At 32.5% G+C, this 14,045-nt stretch overlaps 1 protein-coding gene across 3 annotated transcripts in view; it reads right to left on the bottom strand.

Annotated features, from left to right (window-relative positions):
* WASHC4 (WASH complex subunit 4) overlaps positions 1 to 14,045 on the bottom strand; it is a 52,160-nt gene that overhangs the window by 9,540 nt on the left and 28,575 nt on the right. For all 3 annotated transcript variants that reach the window (XM_082850642.1, XM_082850643.1, XM_082850644.1), the window contains exons 20-28: positions 13,488 to 13,604; positions 12,168 to 12,336; positions 11,737 to 11,891; positions 9,960 to 10,034; positions 8,159 to 8,263; positions 5,448 to 5,582; positions 3,447 to 3,555; positions 1,288 to 1,354; positions 701 to 787 (exon numbers count right to left, since the gene is read on the bottom strand). In XM_082850642.1, coding sequence (XP_082706768.1) covers positions 701 to 787; positions 1,288 to 1,354; positions 3,447 to 3,555; positions 5,448 to 5,582; positions 8,159 to 8,263; positions 9,960 to 10,034; positions 11,737 to 11,891; positions 12,168 to 12,336; positions 13,488 to 13,604 — 1,019 coding nt within the window. The remainder of the gene's footprint in view (positions 1 to 700; positions 788 to 1,287; positions 1,355 to 3,446; positions 3,556 to 5,447; positions 5,583 to 8,158; positions 8,264 to 9,959; positions 10,035 to 11,736; positions 11,892 to 12,167; positions 12,337 to 13,487; positions 13,605 to 14,045) is intronic.

The raw sequence follows: 14,045 nt of genomic DNA, 5'->3' as shown, positions 1-14,045 counted from the left end.
TGTTACAATTATTAATACTATAACTTAGTTTTCTAAAGACTTTCTTAACAATTCTGCATGCCTCTCTCAAGTTTTAAATTGTTTTCCAAAATCACCATTTACTCAAGTCTGTAGATCTGCACTGTCCAATAAGATAGTCATTAGCTATTTAAATTTAAATGAAATAAAAATTTTAATTCAGTTCCCTAGTCCCATTAGCCCTATTTCCAGTATTCAACAGCTACATGTGGTAGTGACTACTGTACTGGACACTGCTGCTACAGATTACATGAAAGGAAGGACTAGTATTCTAGAAATACTAGTTGGCAAATAGAAATATTTAAAAAGAGTAAAAAGAAATAAGTGAAATGAATTTTATTAATGAGATATTTGGCATTCTTTTTTTAAACACTAAATCGTCAAAATCAGTTATGAACTTTACACTTTAGCACATTTCAATTCGGACTAGCCACGTGTCAAGTGTTCAACAGTCACATGTATTAGAAACCCATGGTCTAGAAGATTCCTTTTAGGGAAGTTGGAAAGGCATCAGAATACTGTAGTTTTGAAAAAATTGTATTTCATAAACTGAGACCATTACTTGCAGAGTAAAAACACTGACATATAAGTTTATATATTACCCTCTAGTCTTGTCTTTAACATTTAAATGAACATACACTTTTCAAATCTCCAAATTTAAATTATTCCAAAATTAGATTACCTAGCTGCTTTTAATGTTTCTTCTGCAAGACCTTCTTCTTTTACTAGTTCTTCAAAATTTACAATATCTTCAAGATCAGGTACAAATCTACATAAGAATTTGGGAAGGAATTTATTAACTTAAATATGTGCAACTGACACAGATATGAAAGCAGTACCATAAGACTCTAAATTTTTCAACTGTATCTTTGGAAAGAATTTTGCATTTCAGTTATATTATTAATATAACCACTTTAGTTCCACAATTGAATTTTAGATATATGAATAATCAAATTATCCTTAAAAATCATGTAATCTATAGAACCACTCACAAACTGTACCAATAAAAGAAATTATAACTTTAAGTTAACTATAAGCTTTATTTATAAGTTAACTAAATAAAGCTTTTCAACGGTCTGCTGTAGTCTTAAAATTTGAGAAAAAATTTAACTAGTACAACTAATGATTTTCTTCCATATTTGACCTCAAAATGTATCAACAGAAAAGAAAAAAACCCTCTCTACAATATTACTTATAAAAAAGACATATTTAAATGACATAAAATTTCTAAATGGCATAAACAAGGCAAAAATATGTTTGCATCCATACCTAATGGCATTGCTGCTACAATGAAGCCCACCAGATCTTATCATCCGTACGTAGCCCATAGCATTACCTTAAAAACCACACACAAAAAAAATCAGATGTTTATACAAATAACTCTAAGTTCTAATAATCAGGAATACAGTTATTTATAGCAATTACAAGGTTTCCACTCCTAAGTAGCAAGAAATTTTGCTGTATTTTACACTTCAGTTTTTGCTCCATAAAAATAAAACTTACATATTTGTGCACTTAAAATATAAAGGTATATATATACATCTATATTAAATATTTTTAAAATAAATGTAACTTTCACTTGTAAAGTCATTAAATGCTGACTACATTTTAAAAAATCACTTTATTACTATATCAATAATTTCTTCACTCACATTAAGTATGTGTTTGTGTCTCTCTCTCACTCTCATACACACACACAGATGGAAGTGATATTCAGAAATCCTTATTTGATGCCTCCCAAACTAATATCTCCAATCTGGGCTACTCCTCTAGGCTTTTTTATCCAATGCCTACACCTACATGTCTAAGAGAAATTTTAATTTAGTAAGTTCAACTCAAACTCAAGATCTTCACCCCCAATTATATTTTCTACCTTAGAAACTGACAATTCTATCCTTCCAGTAGCTCAGGCCAAATGCGCTGAAGTCATCCCTGACTCTTTCCCTTCTCTCACACTTTATATCTAATCAATGGGCAAATTATGTTGGCTCTACCTTCAAAATGTAGCCAGAATCCAGCCAGGCAGTATTCACATGGGGGAAAAAACTCATACTGGTATATGAATTAAGTGAAGTTTTAAGCAACACTGCTCCAGAAAAACAGCTCTTAATTTGAGGCCCATGGACTCTGACTTCGAGCATCTGAACTCCAGTATACTATACTCAAAAATGTACGTGACGTGCATATGGGCATTGTTCTGGGAAAAACAAAAATCAATCCAGAGTTTTCATCAGATTCTCAGAAAGGGTTAAAAACTATTGCTCCAAGCGTTTACAATCTGTCATCAAATATTACTATGAATAAAAAAGTACTTATTTGAAAATACTTCATTATTAAATTGTTTAAAATTAAAAATTTACTAAGGTAAAATTCTCTAAGTTCTTGTACTAATACAAAATAGAAAGGCCTAATATGTAAACCAATTAATTTATAAAACTTAAGCTAGTGCTCACTGACTTTACTACCTAACTAAATGCTTATAACACCCTTCCCACTAGTAAACTTAAAGCCCCTTAGAACAAAGGCTATTTGTATTCTCAGCATCTAGAAAAATATCTGGTATAACAGAGCCTTTATAAATGTTTGATAAATGAATGAATGAATCTCAGGAGGCACAATTTTACCAAATTATAGTCAGTAAGAATTTACTAACTGCTTGGTGTCTGCAACTGTGAAGAATACAAAACACCTTTGGACTTGGAGCCAAAAAAGTCCCAGCAAAGCCACTTATCTCTCTTGTGTTTCTCTTTTTTCATCTTTAAAAACATGACTACGTGCCAATCTCAAGGGTTACTGTGTGGATATTAATAGAGATAATACATGTGAAAAGCTCTAGTAAGCATAAAGTTTTTTTAATCTAGGATTATTTTTAAATGCAGTTCTTGTTTTTAAATATAGTATTACACATTTCAGAAGACAAGTTCTACTTGTAAGCAGAAGGACAACTCAAGAAATTATATATAAATATGAAATGATGTAGCATAGAAAAATTATTAGTTAACTTTTCACATAAACATTTTACACCTTTGCATTTAGGCTTAACTTTTAAAAGTCTAAAACAGTGCCTTGAACAGAGTAGGTACCCAATAAATAGTTACCAGTTGACTATTTACCATGAGTATGGCCTTTGAGATGAGTTAGTTATTATATTTTTAATTTAACTGAAGAGCTTATCCACAAAAATATTTATATTATTTTATTTATAAATATTTCATTTATTTAAATTAATCCACAATCTCTTAATTATTATGCACCAACAGTCTAATCATACTTGAAAAACTTTTAGTAAGAAAAGGAAATTATTAGTGGAATAAAGCTGAACTCAGGCACTCACATACTGAAGTTTATTCGTATGAGATACTTAAAATATGCGATAGATTCTTGGGGTTTGTACTTTATTTCCCAACAACACTTTTACAATAACTTACCAATCTGGCTGATGAGCTGCCTGAACTGATCAAGGTAGCTTTGTCCCTCTGGGGTTATTCCAAGTTTTCTGATGCCTCGATTGAATTTTTCTGCTCTTTCAAAAGGATACTAGAGAGATAATTTGAAGACTACCATTATTAACAAAGACCCCTAAAACGTAAAATGCCTACCAATACCACTGTCCTTTCTAATTTTGTATTTCCATTGTGCTTAAAAAAAGTCACTGAAGTCTAATGACAAAAAATTTATAGCACAAAAACTACCAATATTCAAGGTAAATACAAATTAAATAAGGAGAATAATTATTAATGCCACCAACTTTAGGTTTTCCACCAACATTATTTGTCTCCCTAGACCCAACAACTCTGTCAGACAGATAAAAGAAATCAATTCCTCCTAGAAACATTTGTTCAGAAATGTGTGACCAAGTTTCCATGGCCTGAGAAGTATCAGGGATTTATAATTTTTCAAGTCTTAGCCCATTAAAAGATTTAGAAAATTAATCATTTTATATTAATAAAAAATGGAAACAATACTTATCCAACAACAGTATTATTATTTATTTCTCTAAACACTAGTAACTTCTGTTCCAATAAAGATGAGTGAATATAATTTTGTACTGATAACTGTAATCTGTAATTTTAATAATTATTTCACCAGAAAGTAATATTTTGCCGCTCTGACACTGAAAAGAACTAAACTAGTGTATAAAAGGGCTGGAACTAGGTGATGCTTAAGACAGTTCTGGATGCGGCACATCAAACGTTAAGATCCATCTAAGCCTGTTGGTTCTCCATCCACATGGCTATATGCCTCTGTACTGTTACCACTTGCAATTCTTCATTTCACTATGGGAAAACTTAGCCCTGAGGGTGAAGGGAAAATGACATTCTTATAAATTATAGATGGGACTGTCAGTTGGTACAGTATTTTTAGAGTACTTGGCAATATGTATCAGAATTTTAAATACTCATATTCTTTGCCCTTTTCCTCTTCAAGGAATCTTTCAAAAATACTTGAACACACAGATAAATGTTCGAAGATGTTATGTGTAGCACCATTTGTAACACAGAAAAAACTAAATATCCACTCAGTAGGAGAAGGTTAAAGGAGTTACAGTATACATCTTTACTATCAACTCTTTAAAAGAATGAGGTACACCTATAGGTACTGACATGTGATAAGCACACCACAAAACAGTATGTTTAGTTTTAGTCCATTTTTGTTAAGAAAAAAAAGCAGTATTTGTAATGCACAAATACATGTTTATCACACAGACATCTGGAGGGCATCACATGACACTGTTAATAGCAACTGCCTCCAGAAAATGGAACTGGAAGGAAAGAGAAATGAAGGAGGAGATTTAGTTTATGCACTCTATATTGCCTAAATGTTTCAAAATGAGTATGTTCTGCTTGTGTATTATTTTAAAAGAAAGAAAGGTAACACCTGACTACATTGATCATTTAATTTTTCCTTACACTTTTGTTTACAGTGAATGCAAAGAGTAAGAAATTGCAAGGGAAAATATAGAAAATAGGAAGCCAAATCAAGGAGACGTTATGTGAAAAATAATAAAGAAAAAAACAACCCAAGAGAAGAAAAACCCAAAATGAATTTTAGCATAAACATTTGCCATACAGGCAAACCTTGGAGATACTGCAGGTTTGGTTCAAGACCACCACAATGAAGCAAATATCGCAATAAAGTAACATGAATTTTTTGGTTTCCCAGTGCATATAAAAGTTATGTTTACATTGCACTGCAGTCTATTAAGTGTGCAATACCATTATGTGTAAAAAAATGTACATGCCTTAATTTAAAAATACTTTATTACTAAAAAATGCTAACCATCATCTGAAAACACAGGTTTGCCACAAACAAATTTGTAAGAAAGGAAGTATCTGAGAAGCACAATAAAGCAGAGCACAGTAATATAAGGTATGCTTATATACTCAACAGTTAAATCAAACTACCTTAAAAAGAAGATGTAAAAATACCTTATGATCATTTTGGTCCTTGATTTCCCTGAAAAACCGAATATCTTTAATCAATCTGGATTTGATATGTTCATCATACATAAATTGGCTAAATATATAGAACTTCTTTTTCAAAAACTGGTAGGTGAAATTAACCTATAAAATTAAAATTTCAAAAATTGGAGAATGTTATGAAAATTAATTTCAAATCAATATTACTGAATAAAATAATCTATTTATAAAGTCTAATTCATGTTGGACCTGAATTATTTAAATAAATGAAGTTTTTTTTGCCCAAGTTTACAGAGCTTTCTAAAAGCTCCCCTTATTTTTATGACACAAAAGGAAAAAAGAAATTAAAAAAATGGAAAATACTTTCATAATAAGACTAAGAGCTATAGTGAGAATCATAAACCAGATTTGACGCTCTAGTTTTCAAGTCATAAACCACACTCAGAAGCTTCTATGTTCCACCATTCATAAGATTACTTATTACTAATCTACATGTCTAAAACGATACTAAAGTAAGAAACATGGTGCAAGAGACCTTTCCTGAAGGAAGAGGGTAAACATTCAATTATTTATCCATAAATATTTTGAGCACCTCTTATGTACAAGGCAATGTACCTGCTCTCATGCTAGACATGGTCATCATCATGAAGTGTATATTCTAGCAGGACAGGCATTTTAAGACAAGTATATGTTAAATAAACTATTATATCTCAACTGCAATAATTTCTAAAATGAGAAGTATAGGTGTTCTGAGAATGGGTTAAAAGGCCCTGACCTAGACTCAGAAAACACTGGAAAAAGTAGGATTGGAGCTGAGATTAAAGTCAAAATAACAAGATTAATTCTGACCTATAGATGAAAGCCTTGTACTAATTTCCATCCCCACCACCCTCAAATATTACTAATTATTTTTGCACAAGTATGCCCTTTGTAACAGTCTTCATCACCCAGTTATATAAATGCGTGCTTTCTCAGAACTTTTCTTGTGGCTTAAACATTGCTTTTTCTTGATCTCCTCAGCAGTAGTAGTCTTAGTAGTCTCTTCTTTACCCTTTCCATTCTTTTCCATACACTTATTTATTTATTCATTCATGGCTGCGTTGGGTCTTTGTTGCTGCACGGGCTCTCTCTAGTTGCGGCGAACGGGGGCTACGCTTCGTTGTGGTGCGCAGGCTTCTCATTGTGGTGGCTTCTCTTGTTGCCGAGCACGGGCTCTATGGTGCGTGGGCTTCACTAGTTGTGGTGCACGGGCTTCAGTAGTTGTGGTGCACGGGCTTAGTTGCTCCGCGGCATGTGGGATCTTCCCAGACCAGGGCTCGAACCCGTGTCTCCTGCACTGGCAGGCAGATTCTTAAGCACTGCGCCACCAGGGAAGCCCATACCCTTTCCATTCTTAAGAGTGGGTAACTCTGCCAGGTAACTCTTATTTCTTCTATGCTCACCTCATCATCACCAGACATCAGGAATTTACATTCATTAGTGTGGTTAACTGATTAACAACTGTTTTTCCTGCTAGAGTACAATTACTATGACAGCAGGAAATGTCTGTTTTTCTTATCCCAGTGCCCAGCACAGTGCCTGAGACACATAAAATATGAGCATAATTATATCTGTTACATGAATGAGTGTTTGACAGATGAGGTCAAAGAAGAGTTTGATCCTTAAAGGTTCAGAGTTTATTCATCCTGAAAGGCTCAGACATCTCTACATGGATAACTCCTTGTTTTAAATTTGAAACTCTGACTACCTATGGCCCCTTCCTCTATTGATAACCACTAACAGAGCTCCAATCACATTACTTATCAGCTCAAAGACTTCTATGGCTTCCCCACTACACTAAAATGGTCCCTATGTAACTTTCCAGTCATGTAACTTCTCCCTATTCCCTTACTCAAATATGCTTAAGAACACTTTACTGTTTAAACATTTGCATTCTTCTTTCCTCAAGGAGAAACTGTGGCCTGAAAACCAGGTAAATTTAAAGACTTCTCTTTTTCCATTGAAGGAAACATAGCATATAAGCTCAAATGATTCTTGCAAGTGACTGAATGCCCATTTCTAAGAAGATTCAAGATATTTTTTCAGAAAATTGCTATTTTTATAGATATCAAATAACTAGTAAACGCCCTCCCAAAAAAAGAACATGACTGATGTTAAATAAACTATCAATGATTTGCTTTCAGAAGCAACTTACAGAAAATATCAAACAATCCACCCAGATATATACTTAATGCTGATGTCCTCAAATCTCCAATGTTATTTATAATGATGATCTTAAGACAGTAAAACATTCTAAAGTGCCTTTTTTTGTTTTTAAGATTTTTTTGATGTGGACCATTTTTAAAGTCTTTATTGAATTTGTTACAATACTGCTTCTGTTTTATGTTTTGGATTTTTTGGCTGCGAGGCATGTGGCATCTTAGCTCCCCGACCAGGGATCAAACTCACACCACCTGCATTGGAAGGAGAAGTCTTAGCCACTGGCCCGCCAAGGAAGTCCCTAAGGTGCCTTTTGAATTACAAAGCTTCCATGACATCTAACACAATTTCAGTGACAGACATTTTAGTTATACCAAACAGAAAAATGGAGATTAAGGTATAATATAAACAAGCAATAATGTATATTTACCAGAATATTTGATGAAAAAAACTACTTTTCAAACTACCAAATTCAACAGGGGTCTATTACCCACACAACCTCCCTCCCAGAAGGTTCTTACTGTTGTATTCATGATTCCTGTGCCATGTGTTCGAATTGAATTAGCAATATGCCGAATGTTAATAGTGTTCAAATGTTTGTTATTGCTTGTTCGTTCAATAAAAATCTGTAATGAAACAAACACAATCAGTAGCAAACACTGGCCAGTTAACCCAAGAATTTTACAATTTTATTTTATTAAAGATAATTGAAAAGTCATTCAAAATGATAATACAGTCAAAGCAAAAGAATAAACAAGATGATCTCTAAACAATTATTTTTTGTCTTCTTTATTTTACTAACTTGCACTATTGAGAATCAATTCTTTGCCCCTCAGCCTTTCTACATTAAAAAAATTTTTCTTGCACGCACATTATGGTCACCTTATCCTTGACAAAGGAGGCAAGAATACACCATGGAGAAAAGACAGCCTCTTCAATAAGTGGTGCAGCTACATGTAAAAGAATGAAATTAGAACACTTCTAACACCATACACAAAAATAAACTTAAAATGGATTAAAGACCTAAATGTAAGGCCAGACACTATAAAACTCGTAGAGGAAAACACTCTGTGACATAAATCACAGCAAGATCCTTTTTGACCCACCTCCTACAGTAATGGAAACAAAACCAAAAATAAACAAATGGGACCTAATGAAACTTAAAAGCTTTTGCACCGCAAACGAAACCATAAACAAGACAAAAAGACAACCCGCAGAATGGGAGAAAATATTTGCAAACAAAGCAACTGACAAAGGATTAATCTCCAAAATATACAAGCAGCTCATGCAGCTCAATATCAAAAAAACACACAACACAATCCAAAAATGGGTGGAAGACCTAAACAGACATTTCTCTAAAGAAGACATACAGATTGCCAACACACACATGAAAGAATGCTCAACATCACTAATCATTAGAGAAATGCTAATCAAAACCACAGTGAGGTATCACCTCACACCAGTCAGAATGGCCATCATCAAAAAATCTACAAACAAAAAATGCTGGAGAGGGTGTGGAGAAAAGGGAGGGAACTCTCCTGCACTGTTGGTGGGAATGTAAATTGATACAGCCACTATGGAGAACAGTATGGAGGTTCCTTAAAAAATTAAAAGTAGAACTACCATATGACCCAGCAATCCCAGTACTGGGCATATACCCTGAGAAAACCGTAATTCAAAAAGAGTCATGTACCACAATGCTCACTGCAGCACTATTTACAATAGCCAGGTCATGGAAGCAACCTAAATCTCCATCAACAGATGAATAGATAAAGAAGATGTGGCACATTTATACAATGGACTATTATTCAGTTGTAAAAAGGAACAAAACTGGGTTATTTGTAATGAGGTGGGTGGACCTAGACTCTGTCATACAGAGTGAAGTCAGTCAGAAAGAGAAAAACAAATAGCATATGCCAATGCACATATATGGAATCTAAAAAAATGGTACTGATGAACCTAGTGGCAGGGCAGGAATAAAGACACAGACGTAGAGAATGGACTTGAGGACATGGGTGTGGGGGGAAGGGGAAGCTGGGACAAAGTGAGAGAGTAGCACTGACATATATACACTACCAAATGTAAAATGGATGGCTAGTGGGAAGCTGGTGCATAGCACAGGGAGATCACCTCAATGCTTTGTGACAACCTAGAGGGGTGGGATAGGGAGGGTGGGAGGGAGGCTAAAGAGGGAGGGGATATGGAGATATATGTATACACATAGCTGATTGACTTTGCTGTATAGCAGAAACTAACACAACATTGTAAAGCAATTATACTCCAATAAAGATATAAAAAAATTTTTTTCTGAAACTCACTCACTTGATTGTTGAGATTATAGAGGTATCGAGACACAAATATATGAATGTTTCTCATAATTTCCAAGACATCCAGGCCCTACAAAACAATCCACAAAGAAGTTCTATTATTATTAGTTTAAAGTAATCAGACATATCAACATAGTGACTTACTGCTTATACCAAGTCTCCCAATATTTTAAAATTATTTTAAAGAACAACTATACAAAAAGTACAACCAAAGGTTAAAAAGAGCCTTCAGACATGTACAGTTAGGACTATCTGCTTGGGGAAATCTGACTGCTTGTTATCTTATTCCTTTTGTGTAGACAGGAACAGTTAAATTTAAAATTTCAAAGATCCATGACTCACAATCATTTTGCCACCACTCTTGAGAATATTTGTCTTCCCAAGGATCTTTTCTATATTTTTTGCAAAGTAAACTAACGGCCAGATTATAAAAATAGATTTTAGAATCTATTTTAGATTTTAGAATTTTAGAATTCTATTTCAGAATTCTAATTATTTTAAAATTCTATTATAGAATTCTAATTATTTTAGAATTCTATTTTAGATTCTAAAAGGTTCTAAAATAACAGCCAGATTCTGGCTATTATTCTATATATAATAGCCAGAATATGTGTATTATATATAAACAGTATACATTTATAAAATATATACTATTTTTCAGGCATTGTGCAAGGTTCTTTATATGGAATTCACCAATATAAGGTATTATTCTTAATTCCACAGCTGAAGAAAATGAAGCTAAGGGAGTTCCGCAAGGAAACTAGGAAGAGGCAGAACCCAGGGATTTAAAAAAATCTAATTCCAAATCCTTATGCTTCTTTTAATCATACTAGACCACTTTTAATATACAAGTTACCTAACAAGAATCCTTCTTTCTTCAGTTATTACTCTAATACCTAATGGTATCATACAAACTGTTCCACAGCTTTTCTAATTGGGGGTCAAAGTAATATCACAATACCCCTTTGATTAAGCTTTTATTATAAATTTTCTCATGTTTTAATCTAAAAATTCATTTACTCATTTTTTTCTCCCACATGAGCTGAGACTGTTTTTATTTATTTTTGTATCCCTAAATGTAGTTCAGTGTCTAGCATGTTTTCAGTAAATATTAAATTTATAAATAAATGAATGAAAGGATATACAAACTGATCCTGCAATTGGTCCCTATATATGCAGTAAGATGAATGAAAAATTATGATCTTCAACTTTTGGAACTGAATTACGATTTCTTGGTAAATATTATCTGGATTATCTTAGAAAGAATTAGATGCACATTAACTGAAAACAAACCTTTGCACTCATGAGATACTGCCATACTGTAAATCAGCTTATTGAATTAGTAAACCTAAATACTTGTTTGCACTCCTCATTTTAAGACAAATACAATTACATAAATTTAACCAATTTTCTAAGACATTAAAGCTTATATATTGTATTTAGGTTTAAAATCCTTAACTGTCACCTTGATTAAACTTTTTAAAATTCGGCAGAAGTCACTTCACTATCCCGACACGTTTCCGAAAAGCTGTATATAAATCTATGTATATTTCAAATTTTCAACAAAAGGAAAAGTATAAACATTTGGAAGGCTGTGGTAAATTCTTTCATAAAGCAATTTAGCACCATCTAATTTTTTATTCCTCTCAAGTGTGAGGTTTTTTCTTGGAATATAAACATGTACTAAATAAAATAAAAAGAAAGAATTTTTCTTAGAGAAATACTGTTATCATGCTACAATCAGACTATACCAAGAACAGTTTATACTATACCTGTTCCAAAGTCTGACTAGGAAGATGTGCCTCAGTCATAACCAATCCATAACGCTGAGTAGCTAAATTTCTCATTTCACTGTAAGTGGCCCAGTCGTGAAGAGCTACTGTCGTTAGATTGTAGAAAGTCTTGTCTAGGTAGTGAGTTACATAAGCTTAAAAAAAAAAACCAATCAAAACTTTTCTGATTCATGAACAGCAGGAAAGGAAGAGAAATGAAACTAAAAAGGAAACAACCTGTCTTTGAACATTAAATTTCTTCCTTTAAAATAAGGTGCTAGGAAAATAAAAATGAAGAAACAAAAAGGAATTCAAGAATAAATGCACTAATACAAAGAAAGATTTTCTCAAGGTTTCGTTTTTGTTATTTGCTCTTTAACAGGGCAAACAGATATAGAATATGACCCTAAGAAGGAAACCAGAACACTCACCTCGAATGTCAATGAAACGATTGAAAAACCGAATTGGATTCAGAGAGAAAAAAAGGGCCAGGTCTTTCATGCCAACTTTGAAAGGGTTTCTGTCATCCAGCTTTAAATGAGTATGCACAGAAAGTCGCAGGTCCTTCTCTATTTCTTTGCACAACTTGTCCAGCAAATGCTATTCACAAAAGAATTGCTATCTTAATTTTTCAAAGTAATATTCTAATTGTATTATTCTTCTAGGTGTCTATGTTCTCACTGTTAGAGCTTTAATATCTGTGCAATGATGAAAAAATGTGTCAAACTGGTTTAAGAGTCTAAATACTCTATGGTAAAATATTATTTTATTGGGAGAGTGAAATTATTTTGCTATCTATTGAAATCAATGATTATTTTTGACCAGGGAGCAGTTAGATGAGTTCTAATGAATTCATTAGTATTTTAAGTATAACACCCTTGAAAAAGAAATCAAAAGCTAACGTCGGATGGCTTCATTACAAGGAATATGAATATACAATTTAAAGCAAAAAATTTATAGAAACTGGCAACAAAGGAGGAAAGGTCCTGAGAATACGCAAGAGAGAAAAATTTTTTAAAGCTTCCTTGTAATAATCATTAAAAAAAAATCACAAAACTCATTGAGCTAAAGGCAATGAAATTAATCATTTTTTCTCGTGTACCACGGGGTTCTAAGTACTGGCCAGACATGTATCTTATTTTCTAAATACAAGTATTTAATATGAGAAATTATATTTAAAAATTGCACAATTTTATCAAACCTATATAAGGTTTATATTGTGAAGTTTACTCATTTTTAATTCCTCCCTCCATATAAAAATACTGCTAGTTGGAAATTTAATTTTAAAGATATCAGTGTTTATAATACACACTTCATTAAAACAGGGACGGATGTACTATATTGCAAATTATCTGTTACACAAGTAATAGGCTTTATATTTTTAAAGATAAAATATTTCAGTCATTAGCTTTCCAAATGAAATTCAATAAAACATTAATAGTTAAGATACCTTAACTATATGACCATTAGCTGCAGACAATAGTCAAACCAACTTTTCCATTTGTATTCTTCTAACAAACAGAACTTTAAATTCAAATATACTACTTATTAAAGTAAAAAAAGTTTTCCAAATTCCTGGATTTCTATATTAAAAATTAGGAATTAAAGACCAATTTAGCACAATAGTGATAGTTCCTTTGTGATTTACAATAATAATCTTAAATTTGTGAAAGCCTGCTTCAATCCAAAAAGTTTTTCTAAACATTGCATTCTAGACATGTTTTAAGCTTTTCAATCTCAAAATATGTTACCTCATTTAAAATTTCCATGATTTCCTTGTCATAGCAATCCAGAAGTACTTCATAGGACTCTAAATGCCTTGCATGCATCATAGCAGGTACACAGTCACGTAAAGCACTGAACATGTACTAAGATGAAAAGTAGAATGTACATGAATTTAGAAAAATTACATTTCTAAATTATATTACAAAGGTTAATCACCTGCCTTAAAAGACAAAACCTCAATCTGAAGGCTTTTTTACACATGACTATCTTACTTTCCTAAGTAAGAGTTGAATTTTATTCTCAGAAGCATATACTTTAAGTATACAAAAAATGCACATTAACTTATCCTTTTCCTACCTTGATCATTCAAATACACTCATTTCCATAAAGAAATGGAAAGATCTGAACAACATATAACTTACTGACAAATAAGTCATATTATTTTGACACAAACTAAAACCCAGTGCAATGAGAATGATTAGGAATATGAGAAGAGTGAAATATATATTAATTCATTAGTAGTAATATAAAATTTATCTAAGACTATATAAATTTTATTGAATATGCATAGCACTATTAAAAAA

Source organism: Leucopleurus acutus (assembly GCF_964270905.1).
Source record: "Leucopleurus acutus genome assembly, chromosome: 11".
Taxonomy (NCBI): domain Eukaryota; kingdom Metazoa; phylum Chordata; class Mammalia; order Artiodactyla; family Delphinidae; genus Leucopleurus; species Leucopleurus acutus.
The sequence above is the reverse complement of the archived record's forward strand: the minus strand, read 5'-3'. Positions and strand labels throughout refer to the sequence as shown.